The 24,729-nt window shown below is 38.2% G+C and overlaps 1 protein-coding gene across 2 annotated transcripts in view; it reads right to left on the bottom strand.

The window, feature by feature from the left end:
- PDGFC (platelet derived growth factor C) overlaps positions 1 to 24,729 on the bottom strand; it is a 154,785-nt gene that overhangs the window by 34,088 nt on the left and 95,968 nt on the right. For both annotated transcript variants that reach the window (XM_072120729.1, XM_072120738.1), the window contains exon 3: positions 18,101 to 18,281. In XM_072120729.1, the coding sequence (XP_071976830.1) occupies positions 18,101 to 18,281 (181 nt within the window). The remainder of the gene's footprint in view (positions 1 to 18,100; positions 18,282 to 24,729) is intronic.

Genomic DNA, 24,729 nt, shown 5'->3' with positions numbered 1-24,729 from the left:
TGAAATCTACCCTATAATGAATTAGGTGCATTCTCTCTTATCTGATAGAGGGGAGATCAAGACTGATAAATCCCCTCATGAGTCCATGTGTTTTCACTTTATCTAAAGAAAAGGAATTTTTCTACTGTTAAATATTTGAGTAGGTTTACGTATATTACTGGTGCCACTTTCTTTTTAAACCAGACTAAAGAAATTGACAGCAGGTTTTTTTGTAGTTGTATGGTGAAATCTATCAAACAGATCAACTCAAGGACTAAAGAACTGAAGGATCTCCTCGATCTAGCAAAGATTTCTTCTGTTACAGATCTTAATTTTATTTTATTATAGATACAGGCAGTCCCCAAGTTATGTACAAGATAGGTTCTGTAGGTTTGTTCTTAAGTTGAATTTGTATGTAAGTCAGAACTGTATATTTTATAATTGTAAACCCAGCCAGACTTTTTTTGGTCTCTGTGACAGTAGGATTTCAAAAATGTTGGATTGTCATAAGAACCAGGATTAACAATAAAGCTTAATTGCAGACACCTTAAATAACTGTTATAGCTGTTTATTGTAGCCTAAGGCTAAAGTACAGTAAATTACTAATTACCAGAGGTCCGTTTATAACTAGGGGTCATCTCTAAGTCGGGTGTTCTTAACCTCTTAACGCTCAGCGTCCGATATATCGGACGCTGAGCTCAGTGACTTAGCGCTCAGTGTCCGATAAATCGGACGCTGAGCCGATGCCGGTTCGGCTCAAGATTTGAGCCGAACCGGCATCTGGAAACACGGGGTGCCGGCTGTGACTGATAGCCGGCACCCCAGTGTAACACCCGCGATCGGAGTTGTCTCTGATTGCGGGTGATTAACCCGTTAAATGCCGCGGTCATCGCGACCGCGGCATCTAACATGCATTTGGGGTGTCTTTCCCCCACGATCGGCCCCCCCGAATCATTTTCGGGGGGCACCGATCATTGCTACGGTATCAATGGGGTCCGATCTGGACCCCAGTGTTACCTGCAGGAACTGCCGGTAAGATGGCGTCTGTGACGTCATCTTACTGGCAGAGTGCCACCCTATGCAAGTGCATAGGCTGACACTGATAATGCCCTGCAATACATAAGTATTGCAGGGTATTATTATGAACAAGCAATCAGATGATTGCTTGTTCATTTCCCATGGTGGAAAAAGTGAAAAAGTAAAAAAAAAAATGTTCAATAAAAAAATAAAGTAATAAATCACCAAAAATGCCCAAAAGCCCCAAAACATATAAAGAGACATATAACTAAAAAAAAAAGTCTAAATCATAACACAAACCCCACATATATAGTATCACCGCGTCCGTAACAACCCGTAGAATAAAAATAAATAATTATTGAACCCGCACGATGAACGCCGTAAAAGAAAACTGTTATAAACCCTCCAAAAATTATGATTTTTACCTATTCAATCCCACAAAAAATGCTATAAAAAGTGATCAAAAAAACATATGTACTCTAGAATGATACTGGTGTAAAGTACAACATGTCCCGCAAAAAACAAGCCATCAACCAGCTCCGTAGCCAAAAACGTAACAAAGTTATGCCACTTGGAAGATGGCAATACAAAAATGATTTTTCCCCACAATAGGGTTTTATTTTACAAATTTAGTAAAACGCAAGAAAATATATTCATGTCTGGTATCCCCGTAATCGTATCAACCCATAGAATGAAGATAATATGATTATTAGTCTATACGGTGAACACCACAAAAAAAAAAAGTAAAAAAACCAGTAGAGAATTGATGCTTTTCTACTCCTGCTCTCAAAAAGAAGTTCCTAAATTTTCAACAATAGGTGATACCAACCCCAAAATGGTAACATTGGAAAAAGCATCTCATCCCGCAAAAAAAATGCCATCACATGGCCCTAATAGCACAAAAGCGAAAATTTTACAGCCTTCAAAAGAGGCCAATGAGGAAAGTAAAATCCTGGCAGCTGCAGGGTGCTCCTTCCCTTCTGCGCCTCACTGTGTGCCCATAAAACAAGTCACGGCCACATGTGGGGGGTCTCTGCACTCGGGAGAAATTGTAGAACAAATTGTATGGTGGGTTTTGTATTTTTATCTTTTGGAAATGTGTAAATTTTAGGGCTAAATGAACGTATAACCGGCACGATTTGACCATTCTAAATTTCGCCTCCATTTTGATGTAATTACTATGAAGATCTCAAGGGGTTAACAATCTTCGTAAAATCTGTTTCTGATAGCTTGAGGGGTGCAGATTTGAAATTGGGTTGGTTATATGGGGGGTTTTGATGCTAAATATGTAAATTTTCATTCAAAACTGTATTTATCCCCAAAATAGTCAATTCTGAAAATCCGGAAAAGCGCTATTCGATTTGTAAGCCGCGTGACATCAAAATAAATTATCCAGACATTTCAAAAATGGTGAAAATGTAAAGTAGACATATGGGAAATGTTATTCAGCAATTTATTTAGGTGATAAATCTATCTGTCTAAAAACGCAATGATTTCAGATTTCAAAAATGGCAAATTTTTCAGAAAATTCATCATATTTTCTTTTTTTTTGTAAATAAACGCAAAACTTATCAGCCAAAATTTACCACTAAAATGAAGTACAACATGTGGGGAAAAAACAATCTCAGAATCGTTTTGATAAGTAACAGTGTTCAAAAGTTATAACCATATAAAGCGACGCATGTCAGAATCCAAAAAATGGGACTGAGCCTTAAGCTGTAAAATGGCTGCGTCCTTAAGGGGTTAAGTAGAGGACCGCCTGTATATTGTTATTGTTGATATATTGATATTGTTTATCTTTTGTAAAAGGTCAACTCTCTAGAATATGGCTTTTCAAACATTTTCTACTTGGGGCTTTTCAGGCAAAACATGGTGGTACAGGGCATCACCATCTACATCCTGGTTCTGTACTAAAATTTAAAATCTTGATTAATCTATGGATTAAATATATATATAATGTATTATACAAAACCAAAGTTTGCTGCATTGCCATTATAAGAAGTGAGTAGGTTATGATCACTGTAAAAACTGGGACCTACAGGGGTCCGCAGGACTGCATAATTTTTATAAAAATAAATGTTTGTAATGAATGAAGATATGTATTATTTATCTTTTAAATATTTCCATTTTATAAATATAAATTCACAATAGAAATCAGAGTTAGAGAACAATGAATGATCACTTGCTTTTTTTCTTCCAGAAATGTAATTTCAATTGATCAACATTTGATGGATTTTTGTAAGGGGTACCAGGCCACTAGAACAGTATTTTACAAAATGATCAAGTATATCAACATAAAACCTTTATTTTGCAAAAAATGTTATTATCATTATCAGAGAACAGCAATGACTGTAGCACAAAGAAAGATTCCAATTATATTTATGATATTTTCTGAAGGTTACACCAGTCACCAATCTGTAGGAAGTGTACAGGCCTTTGCTTTGAATGAATTCAGTACATCTACGGCCAAGGACATCACTAGTCTCTCACATAGCTCTGGTGTGATTTTGACCCGATTTCTTCCAGTCTCTTCTACAGATCTGTGACTGTTGTGGGTTTCTTGGACATAACTTTGTCACCAAGGATTTTCCAGAGGTTTTATATTGGGTTTAGATCAGGACTCTAGTCTAGCCATTTAATTGTTTCAATGTTTTCTATTGTTGAAGAAGGTTCTGATACACATTTGAATTCATTCTACCTTGTAGCTGTAGCAGATGTCCAACACCTGTTGCAGAAAACATTGCCCAAACCATGACACTTCCTCCACCATCTTTCAATGACTTGGGTTCTGTCTTTACCCAGAACATAATTTTTCCCATAAGATCCAAAGAAAATTGAACTTGCTTTCATCACTAAAATGAACTGTGGACCACTTCTCCTTTGTCCACACAACATGCTCCTTAGCAAAGGTGAGTCTAGCCTTTTTAATCATTATGCTAATGAAAGGTTTGGGCTTTTAGTCCAAATGTTCTTAAATGTCCAGACCCTGTATGATGAGACAGCTCCTTAAACTGTTTAGTGCTGAACTAGCAAGCAATTCCAGCTGAAGTGTTGACACAATTACCCATTGAGATTCTCCACATTATCTAGTCGTCTCTTGCATTTGTCTTTTGAGGGTGACCAGCCTTCTTGGGGTTTGTGATGTTGTAAAGATGCAATTTTCTAGAAATCACAGATTTCGAATGGCCATCTTTTCTTGCTATGGCTGATAGAGTCATCCCTCTCGCCTTTATTTGAAAAACCTGCTGCCAAGGGTTTTAGTCACTTTGGAATGGCACAACGTTTTTTTACAAAGTAGAAACTGGAGTGTTAGGCTGTCAGTTAAATCGGGTTAGATAATTAAATAAATCACCACCTAGTGCCTGTTAACACCAATAACTTGCAGGTATCTGAAGGAGTTGTTTAATTTTTGCAATTATCACCTTTAACTTTTTATTCTGCCCTTTACAGTATATTCAATTTATAAAATAGGCTTCAATTACTGTTATTTTGCTCATGTTAGGATCTATTCACACGGGACTAAACAATGACCTTGACCTTGATCTGAGATAGAAGTAAGGGTTTTGATCAATAGATAGCTTACATGTCTATAATTAGGTGCATACACATGTGCCTTTTAGACTAACTTTAAAGTCTCCTAATTTTCTTTAGTTACACATCAGTCTGTGCATTAAGTGTTGACTTTTTGGTAAAAGCAAACATCAGAGATGGCATTACTCTTTCAGTCTCTGTATACTGCTAAATAATGTCCAGAAAGGGCCCATATAAGGATCAATCGTCAGTCGACAGAACACATTTTTAAAGGGGTTGTGACTGACGATTAAATCCAATTTCTAATAATGCAAACACTTGTTGAAGGACTTTACCTTGAGGCTATATACAAGCTGTGATCTGCAACATCTGTACTAAGAAGAAATTGTTACAGCATACTTAATGGTATTTTAAATTCATGAAATGTGTTAATGAATGGAAAGAAAAATGTGTTGGTTAAGCATAAAAGCCCTGACTATGTACACAAATGTCACATTCTTTTTGTGTCTAATATAGACAGCCTGTTCACTGAGTAAAGGCAAATAAGGACTCTGAAACACAAATAACTTCAAAACATTAAGGTTACCCATAAGCCTGAAGTAGAATGCTATGCAATAATATACATCATTATTCGTAAGAGTTGGTTCTTCTAGAGAACACATAACCACCGTCTAAATAGAGATGATCATTTAAGATTCGCTTTAAAGAAACTTCACGGAATTTTTCTTGAGATTCGATTCAAGCCGAAATCTGTTTTGTCCAAACCAATGTTGGTTTAATTGTACCAAAATCGGCATATGCATTTGCTCATCTCTACCTCTAATCAGTAGTTTTCTTCTAAAAACAACAATTAAAGTATTCAACTTGGTTTCATTCAAGGATACAACTGACTCATGATCACAACCCCTAGTACCAGCATAGACTAGTAACCACCTCATTTGGCATTTTCTATATTGTTTTTCCAGTTACAGGCGGTCCCCTACTTAAGGACACCTGACTTACAGACGACTCCTACAGAGTGAAGCTCCATGAATGCTTTACTTTAGTCCCAGGCTCTAATGATCTGTTGTAAGGTGTCTGTAATGAAGCTTTATTGATAATCCTTGTTCCCATGACAGCACAAAATTTTGAAATTCCAATCACTGGGGCAAAAAAAAAATTTGCCTGGAGCCCCAATCATAAAATATACAGTTCCTACTTACATACAAATTCAACTTAAGTATATACCTAAGGAATGTTCGTAAGAAGAAAAAAGAAAGCTCGCACTCACCCAGTTAAAACTTCAAGGCTTTATTTCTTCAGAATAAAAGAGACATCGTTGCGGGAGGGAAGGAGTATATACAGCAGGAGCCCACAAGAAAGGCGACGGTCCGTTTCGCGCTGTAACAGCGCTTAATCCTGCAGGATTAAGCGCTGTTACAGCGCGAAACGGACCTGCAGGATTAAGCGCTGTTACAGCGCGAAACGGACCGTCGCCTTTCTTGTGGACTCCTGCTGTATATACTCCTTCCCTCCCGCAACGATGTCTCTTTTATTCTGAAGAAATAAAGCCTTGAAGTTTTAACTGGGTGAGTGCCAGCTTTCTTTTTTCTTCTTACGAACATTTGTTTTGATGCCACTATTGCTTTACCCAAGCTAGAGCACCACCCCAGCATTCATACGGACAAGACCCCTGCAACACATTTTCTTCCCTTTTGTGCAAAGCGCAGTCTTTTGCCAGAAATCTGCATATGTCCGTCTAAGTGCAGTGCCCCCCCCTATGTTCTCTTTTACAGTACCTATATACCTAAGGAACCTATCTTGTATGTAACCAGGGGGCAGCCTGTTCTTAGTCTAGCAGTCAATATGTCATGGCCAGGCAGCCTTCTTCTGTAACTTAAAGGATAGTGGAAGCTCTGTGAAATGGTGGAGTGTAAAATTATGGGATGGTGTTAAACTGGCCAACATCTGATTTGTTTTACTAGAAGTGTAAATTTCTTTCCTTTTTTAAATAAATATATATACACAATCATAGCAGAAGTAGACATAACATGTATACTCGAGTGTAAGCCGAAATTTTCAGCACAATTTTTGTGCTATGCGAAGTGTCGGCACATAAACCATGAAGTGGCAGCTGACGCCTGTTGAAGTCATAGTTTGTGTGGCAGCAGATCACATAGACGTGCATCTCCCAGCCCGGCCAGGACCCAAAGAGGTGCTGCGGTAAGAAAAGGATGCCAAGTGTCAGCGCCAGAGGTTAAGTACTAACTTTTTTTTAAGGGGCTCTCTGTTGGACATTATATTAATGGGGCACTCTGCTGGACATTGTATTAATTGGAGGGGTGATGTGGGCATTTTGTTGATGAGGGGAGAGACTACTGGGCATTTTATTGATGATGGGAGACTACTGTACATTTTATTGATGAGGGGAGACTACTAGACATTTTATTATAGAGTAGTGGCTGCATTTCCAACTCTAGGCATATACTTGAGTCAATACATTTTCCCAATTTTTTTCTGTTAAAATTGGATACCTTGGCTTATACTTGTGTAGGCTTATACTCGAATATATACAGAACTTATTATTTACTTGCTAGATTGGTGGCCATACGAATTTAAAGGATTAACAAGCATTGCTCATCGCTCATTGAGAAATCCCCTAAACATTAGCTGGATGGCCGGTACCACCAAAAATGGCATGTGGACTACCACCTTAAGATAATTCATGAAGAGAATGTATGCTCTTTCTAAGCTTTCCTCTTCAAATGCTTATGTTTTCATATTTCAAATGATTTTCACATAATTTCAAAACAGTTAGAGATATTTAAGAAATTGTCTTCAAGAAACACAATCTAACAAACAATTACAGAACAGTTTACATTTTATGCTTTGCGATTGAAAAACAAATAATTTTTACTGCAATTGGCTGCTATGGTTGAAAGATTATTTTTTAATTCTTTCAGACCCCCAAGAATATTTTTTGTAAAAAAACTATTCTAACAGTGATAGAAAAATCAGGACTATAAAGCAGGACATTAATACAAACAATAAATCTTACGATTGGCAAGCAGCCAACCAGTAGTGCCCACAAGAGATAACACACCCTATAATACAAAAACATGTTTAGCTAAAGGTAGGGTCATTACCAGAAAAGAAATGTCCCTGCTTCTGCTCCCAGTTTCAGGGTGAGCTCTTGGAATGCTAGTTATTTTCTTGAACGTTACCAATTATTTGATATTGGATATGCATCTCAACACAGTTTGAAAAATAAACTTGTTAAATTCCAGCAATCCAATCTAAAACTAGATAAGAGTCATTTGGCTGTAAGCAGTGTTCCAAAATAGTTTGGAAGGAACGTTCTTTGATGGATCATCGGTCTAATCATCAACCTAAATAGGCCATGTGAATTAAGGTCTTTCAGTTATAGATTGTTTTTGTAAGAAAAGATATGCAGGAAGAAAGCATAAGACAACGCTAAAGATTACAAAGATATTTTATGAAATTAAAAGGATGTAAAAGATGCAACACATTTATTTTGTGTCCCCAGCTAAGTAATAGGTAATACTGTGCCTATCCAAAAAAAACTAAAAATATTCAAAATAGCACTTACTATACAAAAAGTACAGTACAAATACTGTGGTTAGTAACTAGGGGCTGACTGGTTACTTAAAGCAAACCTGTCCCCTGGCTCATTTCTTTTTTCCTTTGAACAATTGTCCACTAAGCACCAACTTCAAAGGCACTGTCTATACTGTTATTTTCAATTGAGGCACACATTTCGCACCCAGTTCCCTGCCATCTCTGCCCCCTGATAGATGCTGTCCACTTTCAGGGGACTGGGGGTCTGATCTCCATTATTTACTAGTATCTTATCGAACCTAACTCCAATGAAGGGAGGGCGTTGGAGGAGTGGAGGTCAATAATCCCTTAAGCCTTAAGCTAAGAGGACTTCACTGAGCTGCTTGCATCGCACCATTATGTGTCACCTTCTATTAACAATAAGCTGATCCAACTCTATGTAATCCACCAGTGCTACCTAACCATGATACGGCTTCATAAAATGGGCCATATTCCATCCCCTAGATGTCATAGATGTAGTTTCATGCCTGCCTCCTTTTGGCACATGATTTGGGTTTGCCTGCACTGCCATATGTTCTGGAAGGAGGTGATTAAGACATTATATGATATAGAGACAGACTCCTGTTGATTGTCTACCTGAATTTTGCCTGTTTGACGTGCATTGTTTATGGCCTGCAACGCGGTGGCACTTAGGTGGTTGGAACCACGACCTTCTAGGTGTTTCCAATGGAAGTCCTTTGTTAATCATGTTGTTCCATATGAAAAGGTGGTTTGTCTCCATAGACACCATCTTGAGAAATTTGCTAAGGTCTTTGGCAGGTAGTACAACTCCCCTCTGACCCTATACTCCGCCTCAACTACTCCGCCCATAGGGAAATTGTGCTCATTAACTCTTTTGGATTTTGCTCACTATGTCTGATATGGTGTGAGATCTCAGGATGGGGGGATAGACTGTCATGTATGTAGTAAGTATTTTTTTTTTCATACGTGGTTTTTGTGTGTACGAAGTTTCCTTTGGAAATGGCAATTGTGATATACTTTGTCAGAATTGTACACGATCTCCAACACATGTACATAAATGAGCCTTTTTCTCTTTTCAATAAACAAGTTTAAAAAAAAAAATATGTTGCAAACCACGTAGGACAATTTGTGCTAAATGTTTATGCAGCATTTAGCTTATGTATATAGCAGTGTGCCAGTATTCTAGTATAAATGTATAGAGTGCAAGGAGTTTGTCTTTATAGGAGAGCTTTTCAGGGCACCTCATAAATAAATGTATATCACTTTCATATCAGTGAAAATTATTTTAAGCAGAACATAGAACAGAACACTGCTTCTATGAAATGAATAATATACTTGCTGCCAAAGCTTGTTTGATGTCTGGTGCCAAGTATGTCTGCATGAATATCCTGCATTGAGTAATCATTGTGATTTCAAAACATTACATGTATTTTTTTGGTTACTAGCAATTTTGCAACTACTCACGTTAACTGAACATAGTGTAGATGTATCTGTCAGCAGCATGAATTACACACTTTATAATATTGGATCATAGTTAAAGTTTTTTTAAACTTTTCAACTACTCAACTTTTCAACAAGCTCTGCACAAACCATTAGAAAAAGCAAATTTCAGAAACTCCATAGCTTGTGTATGAGGGATGCAGGCCTTATAAAAAGTGGGGCGTTTGATAGATTTTTATCTTACAAGTACTGCTATATTTATATGTTCACATTAATAATTTTTAGCGCTTTTATATAATTGTGGGAGATATGCAAATAAGTTTTCCTAGATGGGACAAGCAGGTCCCTTACCTGAATGTACATATATCACCGTTTTTTCTTAAAAAGTTAATCTGAAAGGGTAATTAAGTTATAAAGGCCCAAATTTTGCACCACAGTATAATTCCAGTGAGATTAACTCATTGCTCTCAGGGAAGAATATCTTCATTAATATGGAGAATGCTATAAAGTTATGTGGAGGTTAAGTAAAAGTCCAATATTATGGCTTTATATATTCTGGAATATGGTTGTCTTATTGGGATCTCAAAGTAAGTTTACCACTTGTGTAGTAGTTTAAGCTAAATATACAAACCCGTCTGCGTCTTTTCCCTGATTTCGGCGCTTATCTTCGTTAGTCTTGACATGCAATCTGGTGATCCTGTAAAAAAAGACTTTTACAAATATGCTAACCTGTGATGTACAGAGAACGTCCTCGGCTAATAATTTTGCACGCCTCCAGGAGCCATACTTACCTCCTTTACCCTGCTGGAGCCTGTTGATGTCATGCAGAAGGAGTGCATAATTATTAGCCAAGAGCACTCTGTTAATGTCGCACAGGCTGCCCGATTCCTTTTGGCTAATAGCATATTTTTAAAAGTCTTTTTTACAGGATTGCCAGGGGGTCAAAACTAACAAAGATATGTGTCGAGATCAGAGAGAAGTTGCCGACGTATAGGTACGTATATTTAGCTCAAATTACTAGCCTGCAAATGGTAAATTTCCTCTAAAGGAGTTTTTACACTTCCCTAGCCAGATTTCCGGCTCTAAACTCACTTCTACGTTTATATACATGTAATATTAAGAAACTGCATGAGGTCAAAGAGGGCAAAGGAATCAACCAGCCCCTCCTCGCACTCTATCATGTGACTTTAGATGCCACAGATAGAGCAGGATTGAACTTGGAGGAAGAGGTATCTCAGCAAAGAGGGAAAACAAGCAGCTGACATGGTCTATGGCTGTGGCATGATGTGTACTCAATAAGCAGAGCACTGAGCTGTGTTGGAGAGGAGGTACAAGATCTAAGGGGTACAGTGTGTTTCTTAAAGAAAACCTACCCTTTTATTTGATGCATTATGAAGCAAACATAACTTGAGAATGCTTGAGATACAGGATATGCAGGATCATATCTTGGTTAATCCCTGTGTTGAGTGGTTTTGCTGATAAAACAGATATAACATTATGATAATGAATCTCTGCCCCTTCTAAGGCTAGTGCCTTCAGCGCTTGCTTCCGCGCTTCTTCTAGCAGGAGAGTTTTACTCTGCAGGAGAAGATGATGCAATCACTCTTCTCCCTGCCAGACAGAGCAATCACTTGCTGCACTATCCCCCAGCTGCTGTGTATGAGTGATCCAGCTCAGGTTGATTAGTCCTGCTTAGTCATGCTTGACTTATCTCCATTTGTAATTACAAGATCAGTATTTATGGAGAAGCCATGCTGATCCAGCTTTCCCAAGGTCCTGTATGTGATCAACTCAGGGATTTTTCTGCATCAGTGTAGCTACAAAATTCTCAAGGTATGTTTGCTTCATAATGCATCAAATCAAATGGTAGGTTTCCTTTAATTAAGTGGTCTGCACTACAAGAGCTGAAAGGGTGGAGCCGAAAGAACTTACAACACGGCCTGCTATGCAAGGCTTTATGTGAATTGCAGTCTAAGGCTGCATTCACACACATGTATGGGGGACTTATATATGGTCAACATATATACGGCCGATATACGTCCCCCATACACTTCTATGGGCTGACCGCTCCGTAGCCCGGGAAAAGATATGACGTGTCCTATCTTTTCCCGTATTACGGCGCCGTGGGCCATATCTTCCTATGGAGAGGGGCGGGGGTGAGCGGCGATCACCTCCTCCTCCTCTCCCCGCGCTGCCGTGTGCCCGGGCGGGCAGCGGCAGTGTGAATGTAGTTTAGGATGTAAGTAAGCACTGCAGAATATTAACAGTATATGCAGAGATTCAGAAATAAGCTACACATGTGCGATGTGATTTTCAAACTATTTAATTCTTGGAAAAAACATTTGATGATTTAGAAAAGCCACATCTAAGAGAATTTGAATCAATTTGATGGCTAATTGAAGTTATTTTACTTTACCTGTAATACAATTGTGGGTTACACATTCTTTCTCTAACCTGCATTTTTAACATGTATAACTTTACCCTAAAGTACTTAATACAGTGAAATAAAAGAAATGAAATGCCATTAAATGCTTGTAGCTTGATCTTGAAAAGTTTAATTAATGAAACTATTTGTGTCTTTGAGGTTATCATCTGCCATTTTGAGCTTTGCTTGAGGGTCTGCTTTTGTGTAGAGCGAGATAAAAGAAGACTCGTTTCTAATTATTTTGTCAAAATAACAAGGTTGATATGTTGTTATGCCTCAGATGAAATAAGAGCCATTACTTAGGTTTATTCATAGTAATGTCATGATTGCAGGTTATTAAAAGACCACTTGATGTAAATTAGGTGTAAACGGTTCATTAACACTGAATTATGTTCCTGTAAAGTCATAGTTGTGATAACAGCCTTCCCTTTGTGATCTAGCTCTGTTTAAGGTTGATGAAGGTTAGTACTCAGCAGCTGATGTCAACTCCCTTTTATAACACAACATAAGGGTGAATTCACACTAACGTGTGCCCACCGTACCGTAGCAAGGCGGGCACACGGCGGCAAATGGGAGAGGAGGAGGGGGGTGAGCACTGCACGCCCCCTTCCCTCTCCATAGAGATACATGATGCACGGCACCATATTACGGGAAAAAATAGGACACTTGTGCTGCACCATACCGCTCCGTACCGCGCCCAGCGTCCATTGCCGGCCCATGGGGGACATATATATATGGTAGCTGTATATGCCCTAAGATATTGTATCTTCATACATGATTTAGTAGAACGTTAAAAGTAACAAACCAAGTGTAGCAGGGCCCTGGTACAACTTATCATTATATAGTTGGGTGCAATGTTACTAGAGACTTGTTGGGCGGACTTGTTGAAGCTGGCGTCCCGTTCTCACTGTTGGATTTGGAATAAATTTTAAACTGTATAGACATACTACGCTATCCCTACGCGTAATTCTTCCAGTGTTCCGTTATCAGGATCAAAGGCAGTAAAGGAAGAATAGAAATGCAATGGTATTGGTCTGAATGGTGACCTGTTTTCATCAGAGGATCTGTAGTGGTGTGCGAACTATCAGTAAAGGATACAGCAAAGTTACCAAGCAGTGACTGCGGGTGGACACTGGATTGGAAGGAGACTTATGGAAAATTTCTGGAGCTCCGGTCAGAGTAAAACACTTTATTTTCTCTTTTGCTGCATTTACTAGAGACTTACTGGAATACTCAGGACCCCAAATACACGATTTGTAAAGCGCTACGGAATTTGATGGCGCTAGATGTGTATGAATCATATCTATTGATCTGTCAAGATGTGTTTAATTTATCAAAAAGGTTGCACTTTCATGTACCACCAAACCCTTTGAAGTTAAACAAATTCTATGCATTATAGTAAAAGTTACATAAATTAATTTTGTAGGAAACGTACTGAATACCCAAAATCCATTTTGACACACTTATGGTATTTTATTGCTATATTCTTAGTGAGTGGCCTTTAGGCTACATTCACAAGATCTGTTGGATTAAGTTATGAAACACCCTGAAAACGCATCAAGGCAACACCAAAATGCAACACCAAACACTAATAGGTTTTGACCGAATTCCACATGTCTGGCAAGATGTGTTTTGCATTGTTAAAAACAAAAGAAATGTTGCTAGTTACCAGGCTCATGTTTTTTGGTGAAAATGGATATGTGATGGGTGTTGCATTTCTCCGGGTTGTGTGATTGCCACCTAATGCATTAGGTATTTAAAGCTTAGGTGTTTGGAGCTGTGAAGATGTTGAAAGCCACCTCATTAAAGTCAGCAACATACCCCTTAACATCACAATGGGAATTCTTGGAATTTTGTAAGACACTCTGAATTAAGAAAATCTGGTCAGCGCTGATTTACTTTAGGCTCCCATACACATTGGATAGCTTTGACTTTGGTTGTCCATCATCTATGGCTCACCAGCGAAAAAGATTGGGCTGTTAAATTCCAATTTGCCTGTTCTTCCCGTTCCACTATTTTGCTACCGTGGGAGATCCCATATATATAACCTGCTGAAACCCACTGAAATTGTACGGTTGAAATAATTTTATCTACAGTGGATAAGGGTCTTTACAACAGGTAAATGAGGTGCGTTAATAACCGGTTTGGATTCTACGTTACCCCAATGTACTCTCACAACTCAGGAAAAAGGATACACATCTATCTACTGGGCTACATTGAACACCACCCACTGTGATCTACTTCCAGAAAGTAATCTCACATGTAATATTATTATTTTATACATAGCTCACATTACCCCAAAAAATGTGAATAGAAATGACTATGGCTGCTATTCCAAAATAGATGACAGCACAGGTGCATTGACTTTCATAGAATTGGCTCCGCAGTACACACCTTTCCCTGTAATTAATCAAATATGCTGAAACGTGCACTGCCAGACCTTCTAATCTGTGCATGGCATGACCTGCCAAACACAGCTAAGGGAAGGCAGGTGCTGAGCAGCCGAGCCTACTTATAGCTAATATATCCAACAGTAAGACTGTGCCATTATATTCACTGCAGCTGAAATGATCATTAGGGCAGTCAGGAAGTCAATGGCTACATAGACTAAAAACACATCTGCTAATATACAAGAAAAGAAGGTTGAGATCATTCTACCCATGCATGACCCATGGTCAAATAATCAAGATAAATGCAAGTATAGCACAGTGTATGGTCTATGATGGATTACTGATTTATTTGCATATGATGGATCTCATGAAATGGGACCAACCTCTGTCGATTGTGCTGCCATAAAATTAGATGAAGTTTAGTAATGCAGAATGCAATAGACATCACCTGAAGGTGACCACATGCAACCACTTTTTAAACAGAACCTGTCAGGGAGATTTGGGAGACTAAAACAACTACAGGTCCTTGTGAATCTGTGGTTTATTGTCCGAAAGTAACCTATTAGAGTTCTCTCTGTGACTGCTATGAAAAAGAAATCTTTATACTTACGTAGAGATTAGTCCAATAAGGCACACTGAGCACATCTCTGCACCCTCCCCCCTACAAATGTGCAATGATACAACAAAGCTCTTGTCCTCATTGTGAATGAGTTATATCTATGGAACATGGCACATTAGGACTGAGTTGTACCTGTGGCACATGGCACATTAGGAATGAGTTGTACCTATGGCACATGGCACATTAGGAATGAGTTGTACCTATGGCACATGGCAAATTAGGAATGAGTTGTACCTATGGCACATGTGCAGTGAGGCCACTATAGTGGCTTAACTACATCAGTGCAAAGGTGCCAAGTGCACTGGACTGAGGTAAGTATACAAGTTTGCTTTTTTGCTCACATGGAGGTCAATAAGTACCTTTGCATGGTTTAGTGTCCCAAATCATCCTGACAGTTTCCCTTTAGGAAACTCTGGGGTACCTGAAAGAGCTTGCATGTCTGCATATATCTGTAGCCCCCTCATCAATAGATATGGAATCCTACAGAAACAGAAGTCGAGAAGAACTACATAACTATGGTTGTGGTATAGAATGGCTTGCTTGTCTCCATCACGTACAGTTCGACAAGCCATATAAAGTTCTTCAGACAATGTTTTATAATATTTACACCTTACAATTACCCTTACTGAGCTTTCTTGCGATAGAATAGTCCACTATTGCGTGGTAAAGCCATTATGAGTAATAGTTGATGAAATGTAGGGTTGACACATGAGAAACTGGTTTCGTGTTTTGGAATACTCTCATGTCAGTGTTTGCATGTGTGCATAGAGTCTATTCATAAGTGAGGTCCAGTATAAAGCAGCTCCGTCAATTTCTGTCCCCTCAGTCGTCAAGCTTAGACACATTTCCACAATTCCTTCCCATACTGCCGTAGGTTGCAGGTTGGATTACCTAAGCATGAAGGCATTTCTACACTATTATCAATGGACAAACAGATTTTCAAGAGGGATTTATGATAATTCAAAAGGTCTGGGAAAGATATTATTGAAGTAGAAGAAAATAACTACATGTTCATCAGGAGAGGATTAAAGCTAAAGAGAGGGAATGGCTGATAAAGCAATAATCGGCCCCTGCAGAATGACTGGGTCATGGCTCGATTCCCTTCTATTGTCAGGATTTTTATACCGAAAGCTCTGTAGGGAGATTGTAAACATCTACAAGATCAGAGACGTGTGATGTCATCTCGTCTTTGGATAGTAACTCAAAGTGATCTCTTAATGAAGAAGTTGTTTGAGGTCAAATATCTGCTTAAGCTATTATTTCCATTTATGTAGGGATGTAATATGGGATGAATAAAACAGTGTCAACTTCAGCAGAAATGCCCTCTTAATGTTTCTAGATGAGTGGAGTCATTGCTTGTCAATATGTCCCTGATTATTAAATCGCTCCAACATAGACATCAGACTATTCTTAGAAAGTTCCATAGCTGTAAATTAGGATTTAGTGACAACCTGACATATGTAGAGGCTTTTCAAGCTTTGGTTAATGCAGCATATTGCAGAAATATACTATATGCATAAACCACAAGGGATACTCTCATATAAAGGGGTTGGTTACTTTCACAAAATTTTACCAAGACCCTTATGTGATCACTCATATATTACTTACCCTGGTTTCTGTAAAGCCGACAGGTCACGCAGGGAAAGTACTATATAGGTTACCCTTATATAATCAGAAACTAAGATTCTAAAACTTGCTATAGAAGTATATGTACATTTATCACTCAATAACAGAGATTTATCAATGACCAGTCCAGAGTTAGACAAATTTGCCTTCTGCTTAGCTGAAGTACTGTGTAATACTCTTAATAAATGTGGGGCAAGACATTTCAGACAGTTTTTTTTTATCACAAATTACTCCAGAATACTGGTGCAGACAGATTGATAAATCTCCCCCACTGTGTATATTAAATGTATGGATATGTTGCTCCATTGGGTGCCAATTCTGTATCACAGACAAAACATTCATCATGTGAATGAGACTGAGCTGCAATATTAAAGAGGACCTGTCACCCTAAATAATCCCTCTAGGAGCTGCTTACTAAAGTAAACAGATCCCTAGCCTTACCTCAGTAAAAGCAGTGTTAAATCACTAGCTTTCCAGATAAGCTAGCAAAGTCTGCACTATATATCCGGCAAAATGGCGGACCAAGTTCATCAAAATCTTCGGATGCTCTGGATCCATCCGGGACCATCATTTGAGCTCTTCCCACAGATAAGGTGCGGCATTCTTTTGAACCGATAAAGCTAGCGATTTAACACTGCGATTACTGGGGTAGGGCGAGAGAGCTGCTTTCTTAAGTGAGCAGCTCCTAAAGGGATTATTTATGGTGAAAGATCCTCTTTAAGCACAACCACCATATTTTGTACAACAGTGAGCTTGGTAGGAATTGAAAAGACCACTGTACTTGTGTGGATGCTTCAGTCTGTTCAACTTACAAGTCTCATAAATTATGTTGTTTACAAAAGCCGAACACTCCATGAAAAACATGTCAGACTATAAGAAGAAGTAAGAGACATGTCTATATGATAAAGTATAGGTAACAGGCGGTAATATCATATGGATATACTCAAACTACTCCCAATTACTTCAAAGTGCTCTCCATAGCTAATGTTTGGTTTGGTAATTCAATGCTATTTGACAGAGGAGATCTGAAGATACCAGCACAAGAGGTCCCCATCTATGAACGAAGCACAACATCGGTAAAGTTTTGACAAGTGAGTTGAAAAAGCTGAAAATAACTCCATCTGCATATAATCACATGGTATTATGTAAACTCATACCCTGGCAGTCGCTGTTTGTTGCAGGCAATATTACTTTCCAAAAAATGTAATTTACAGATATTGAATTACCTTGCAAAATGGGAAAAATAGTTATGCAAGAATTTTCAGATGACTGACCGCAAACTCAAATCACTGACACATCCCAAATCAGCAAAGTGAAACACCTGGGTATATATTTAGTTTTCTTGAAAGGAATACATTGCTCTCTGAAGATGTTGTTTACTTTTCATTAACTTTTAGGGGGCCTTTCAGAGCATATGGCCTAAAAACGATCAGGTTACAGAACGCACAGTGATGTCTTGTTAATTGTTACACTGCCTAGAGGCAATTTGCTTACCGGAGTGAGAAGAGTATAATGGATGCAGAATCCCGGTTCAGAGGGAAAATACTCATCTGATACAAATCGTATCCTGATCTGGTTTCCTTTTGATATTTGCTTGCCAGGGACTACACTGGAACCACACCAGCGTCCAAGTTTGGTCCCATCAATGGGGTCTTCAATCTCCACAAAATCATACCTATTAAAAGAAAGGCAAACATGAAGAAAATAATGTTATGTTTCTAACTTAAAGGAAATCAACCGCATGAATACAGTGCTTATAAACCAAGCACCCTTATCTGCTGGGGTGTGCCTCCTGATAAATCTACAGGCAGTCCCCGGGTTACATACAAGATAGGGACTGTAGGTTTGTTCTTAAGTTGAGTTTGTATGTAAGTCAGAACTGTATAGTTTCTCATTGTAACCCTAGCCAAATATTTTTTTGGTCTCTGTGACAATTGGATTTTAAAAATGTTGGGTTGTCATAAGAACCAGGATTAACAATTAAGCTTCATTGTAGACACCAGTGGTAACTGTTATAGCTGTTTTTTGTAGCCTAAGACTAAAGTACAGTAAATTGCCAACATCCAGAGGTCCGTTTGTAACTAGGGGTCGTATGTAAGTCAGGTGTTCTTAAGTAGGGGACCGCCTGTATTCTTCTATTCTAATAGATCTATTCTTCTTTTTGCATATAAAAGCTTATATTTGAGAAAAACATCTTTTAAGATTATTTAAATGAGACTATGTAACAGAAGCCCCTTCTGGCTCCATCAACTGCTAATTTTTCAGGCATCCATTCGGGACTTCTGCCCGTCTCCTCCCTCCACTTGGAAACGCTGAATGTAGGCGTGAATAATTAGCAGATGACTGAGGCAGAAGGGGCTTCTGTGATGTAGTCATTTGAATACTTTTAAAAGATGGTTTTCCCAAAAACTAAGGTATTAGAAGCAACAAAAACAACAGATCCTGTTTCAGGAGGCACTGCATAGCATGTAAGTTTGCTTCATTTAGAAGCAATAAATCCATATAGCAGATTAAATAGAAAGGCTTACTTGCAAAAATGAGCAATCATTAATGGGGTTTTCCAAAGCTTAGAAAAGGAGCTAAAGCAAATAAAACCATCATTGGAGCACAGATTGTTCAGTGCCTCCAAATGGTATTTAATTAGATATACAGAAATGATATGGTACACAGATACACACAACCCCTGCAGCAAATCAACACATGATATGAGGGCTGAGGCCTGCTGGTGGTCACATGAGCATGTACAGTACGACCAGCACTGCAACAATGATAATGTGTAAATGCCAAAATACCTTAATAATAGTAGACTGTAGGAAACCACTAGAAAGGATGCGCAAAAAGGCAACTAATTGTTCCAAAAAATAAACTCTACAAATCTTTATTGGAAACACAGAAATTAAAAGGATTAAAAATGCATAAAAAGAACCAACGTACAAAATGTAAACACTAGGGGTGCACTTGGCAGTCCTCACTAATGCAGACCACGATATTCATAATGCAGGCTAGCAAAAAAAAAAAGAACAAAGTATTTGAGATATAAGCAAAAAAATAATCAAAAATACACTACATAAACTACACATATTCTAAAAATAGGAAAGTATTACACACAACAGAATGTATACAAAAGAAAGTTTATAAGCCACAGTAATGATGCTTCAATTTATATGACAATGGGCCACATCTATCATAGTTTTTTTTTCCGTTGGTGAATTTTAGAGACATTCGGCGGCTCTTTTTTGCAACTTATGTATGATCCTGTCTTTTTACTTGTGATACATGTTCAGTTTTTCCTGTCCTGGTAGGCGCAAAGTTTGGCTTCTTTTTGAGACTTTTTGTTGCAAATGTCTCAAATCCATAGGACACAAGCCACGTGAGGAGGTTATATACAGGAGTGGACACAAGCCACGTGAGGAGGTTATATACAGGAGTGGACACAAGCCACGTGAGGAGGTTATATACAGGAGTGGACACAAGCCACGTGAGGGGGTTATATACAGAAGTGGACACAAGCCACGTGAGGGGGTTATATGCAGGAGTGGACACAAGCCACGTGAGGGGGTTATATGCAGGAGTGGACACAAGCCATGTGAAGGGGTTATATACAGGAGAGGACACAAGCCATGTGAGGGGGTTATATACAGGATAGGACACAAGCCATGTGAGGGGGTTATATACAGGAGAGGATACAAGCCATGTGAGGGGTTATATACAGGAGAGGATACAAGCCATGTGAGGGGGTTATATACGGGAGAGGACACAAGCCATGTGAGAGGGTTATATACAGGAGAGGACACAAGTCATGCGAGAGGGTTATATGCAATGTTAACACATGAGATAACATGGTGTTTATATTGCGTTTTGTAAACACAAATGTTAACAGTAATTAAATAAGGCAAATCACCTCTCCTCAGCCTTTGTAATTAGTTTCAAAATGCAATTAACCAGCTACGTGTGACCTCAACCTTAGAAGTAACCAATTTTAAAAAATGCAAAAATTTAGGAATTTTGACAAAAGAGGTTACTGTGCAAAATGTGAAAGCATGTGAAATAATTCCAATTTAAATGTTAAAATCAGGTCCATGGGGGCTGGCTGTATACAACATGGGGGCTGGCTGTATACTACATGGGGGCTGGCTGTATACTAAATGGGGACTGGCTGTATACTACATGGGGACTGGCTGTATACTACATGGGGACTGGCTAGCTGTATACTACACCCTCGGCTTATACTCGAGTCAATAGGTTTTCCCAGTTTTTGGTGGTAAAATTAGGGGTCTCGGCTTATACTCGGGTCGGCTTATACTCGAGTATATACGGTACCTAAAAGCAAATGTAAAGTAATGGATTGGGGAAGGTGTAGAAATGTTTTCACCTTTGTAGAAAATTTCTCACTTGACAATGATACATCTTCATGGTTACAATTGTCATGTTATAAGCAGATCCTTATTCTCCTCACTGCCAAGAGGAAATATCTACTTGCCGCAAATGTTTTCCCTTTGCTCTAAAATATACTCTGACTAATCTAAAATCCACTTTTTCATACCATAATATTTCAGACAATCTATTGATAAAAGATGAACCACCTGCGATGTAATACCAGTTTTATTACCCATGCCAACACAGCTGCACTATCTGTAGTGTAATTAATATGGGCAGCACCATGGCTCAATGGTTAGCACTACAGCCTTGCTGCGCTGGGATCCTGGGTTCAAGTTCAACACCTGCAAAGACTCCAAAACATACAGGTAGGTTGATTAGATTGTGAGCCCCATGGGGACAGGGACTGATTTGGCAAGCTCTGTGCAGGGCTGCGTAATCTGTGTGTCCTATATAAATAAAGAATTATTATTTATATTTATTGTGGAAGCTTTTCCCCTACCTTAACATGTGGGAAACACAAAACTATATACAAAACTATAAAAATATATACATGAAAAAACACCCAACAATTAATAATGTTATTGTAATCACAATGTCCCAAACTAGAAATTAAGTTTTTCCACATTAACAAAAAAGCAGAAAAACTAATTTAATTTTTAGTTACTGTAATTTTTAGCACCCTTCCAAAAATTTGGAAAAATCTGTAATGTTTGTAAAATTGGAATAATAAAATAATATGTCACTAATAAAAAAAAACACATCTTATCCGCAAAAGATGAAGCCCTTATCCCACCTGTTGTTGAAGGATTTGTGCTGGCCATTTTTTACATCTATCGGTTGATGTGCAAGGTTGTAGATTCCAAGGTCCCATGCATGAGCCGACTGCATGAGATGCAAAAGTAGCTGCTATTCTTGCCGAGTCTGCGGCTCTGGTAGTCTTTTTCAATTGTCATTAGAACTTGACTGGAGCTCATCTGCCGATGACATTCGGAACATTTGGGACCATTGTTTGTATCTCTGCATTTGTCGTGTGCGGGTGACCTTAACCATTGAACGCCACTGCACTATTTTATTTTTGTATTTTAATTTTTTGCTCCTTCACCCTCAAAAATCCATAGCTTTTTTATTTTTCCTTGTACAAAACTGTTTGAGGGCGTGTTTTTTATAAAGACAAATTGTGCTTTCTATTGACAATATTCAATATTCCATGCTGTGTGTTGGGAAGCTGGAAAAAAAATCCAAATGTGGCGAAATTGGCAGAAAAACACATTTGTGCCATTTTCTTGTGGACTCTGTGTTTACGACTTTCACTGTGCACTCCCAATGACACCTCAAATGTATTCTTTGGGTAGGTACAATCGCATAAATACCACATTTATATTGTTTTTTGCATGTTTTAATTCATTAAAAAAAAAAAAAAACTTTTGTACAAAAAAAATCTTGATTTTGCCCTATTCTGACGCTAATAACTTTTTCATACTTTGGAGTGTAAGGTGCCACTTTTTGCAGGATGAGACAACATTTTCATTGCTTCCATTTTGGGGACTGTATGACCCTTGATCACTTTTTAACCAAAATTTTATGTGATGCAAATTAGCGCAATAGTGTCATTTTGAACATTTGGGCAATATTTTCCATTATGAGTAATAGCCTTTTTTATGTTTTGATAGATCTGACACTTTGGGATACCTAACATGTTTATCTTTACATCAGTTCTAGGTTAAGGCAGGTAATTTGAACTTTTAGTTTTTTTGTAATTCTTTTAAACTTATTCTTTTACTGTATTTTTAGACCTCTAACATACTCTAGGTGGGGTCTGAATTTTGTCTGGATTTTGCAGTACATCTGTATTGGTCTGTTACTCACAAACTATTACAGATACTGCCTAACGTGAGGCCTGGGAGTTTAACTCAAAATCCCGGCTGTCATGACGACTGATCATCGTGCCCTGATGAGATCATGGGGAGTGCTGATCGTGCCGACCAAGGTGGCAGCGCCCATTTGTCGCCAACCTTTAAATCCCCCTGTTAACACCCTCAATCAGTGCAAGCAACGATCGTGGGTGCTAGTGATGGGTATTTTCTGTATTATGAAGTAAATACCCGCAGAGTATGAAAAGTGCTTAGCCTGTCTGCCCTCTTCATACACCTCCTACTGCAAAAGGACATTCAGGAATGTCTGAAGGTCAGAAGAGGTCTATCTATGGAAAGATAAAAATGTAAATTTTCGTAAAAATTTTAACTCTTTGTGTTTTTATGCTGTACTTGTAGTATGTAAGAAGGGTTCAACTGGAATCCCAATTCTTTATATGTTTACTAAAATTTATGTGCGATCATTTGATCATAGATGGGTTAAAATTCAAAAGACAATAATCTTCTAAATTGGTTTCATTTCACGCCTGCATATTTTTGGACTATGAACAACGTTATAGTTAACACCAGTTTTAATGAATTTCTCCCATTGTCTCTTGCACTTAGATTCAAGCTTTGCATAGGACTTGATCTAATCTGGTTTAGCATATAAACAGGTACAAAGCAAATAACCGAAATCTCGTATTAGCAAAGACCACTCACTCCTCCTATTGTCATTGGGTATTCATCTTGTCACTAATATAAATAATGATAATTAATATTAATATAATTAAGCTAAGCCATGTAATAACTGAACAAGTAGTAAGTTTGCCATGTATATATGTGTAAGATAGGGTCAGGGTATAATTTACATTTTGGACTTTTTATGGTTTATAATACCAGTAGTCATATTGTATTACGCTACATACAACTGTTGAAACAAACCTAAAAAGGATTTACGAAACCTGCTTTATGAACCAATCAAACCTAACTTTCTCACGGCAACATGATACAGAGCATATAGCACTAAGTGGTTTATTATAATTACTCCCCTTTTAAAGTCTTTCCCTAGGGAACTGTAGAGGATTTATGTCCTTTTATGTTCAACAAACAAGTCTGGTTTGTCGACAAAGTTTCTGTTCTCATTTGGGAATTTATGAATTACTCACTTATTTTCTATGAAGCACAGCTGCAGCGAGACTTCAAAACAGGGGTGACAGTGTTAGGATGGGCCTTTCTGCAAACTTCTGGGGAACCTTTGACAAAAAAAAGATAATTCCATAGAAAACTGAGCCATTATGTCTGCTCGGGAAGTCTCAATGTGGTGGCCTCCTAGACCTTTGCACAGGAAATCTATAGAGTATGCCAAATAGGATACATAGACGTTATTTCCAAATCCAATAAACTGGAGCAAAGATTACTGGAAAAAATATACAGTTTTCTTAAGAATTCTTTCTATTTATTTTTTATGATATTAAGTAAATGTCTGCACAGGAAGGACTGCACAACACAGGGATTCAGATACTCGGAATAGTTGAGGCTTGACGCATCACTTCTTAAAGGTACATAGAACCTATAAATGTATAATCGAGTAAACATGGATCTTAATTGTCATTTCATTGGAGTTCCAACATTTGTTTCTAAATGAAATATCCGTGTATCAAAGGTTTTTTGTATTAGGAGGTAAAACCTAGTGTGGAGAACACAAAGAAATGATAAAAGGATCTGCACCTGCACCTGCTTTGTTTGACCACTTCTCATTGTGGCTCAACAAAAAAGATGCAAAAGACTGATGAAATGACTGAAGTATAAGCTGATCATTACACTGTGATTTAGGAGGGAAGTAGGGACCATATAACACAATAATACATGGAGTCTTGTCCTTGGAACTGT

The sequence above is a fragment of the Engystomops pustulosus genome, chromosome 1, assembly GCF_040894005.1.
Source record: "Engystomops pustulosus chromosome 1, aEngPut4.maternal, whole genome shotgun sequence".
Taxonomy (NCBI): domain Eukaryota; kingdom Metazoa; phylum Chordata; class Amphibia; order Anura; family Leptodactylidae; genus Engystomops; species Engystomops pustulosus.
Note: the sequence above shows the minus strand (reverse complement) of the source record. Positions and strands in the feature narration are given on the sequence as shown.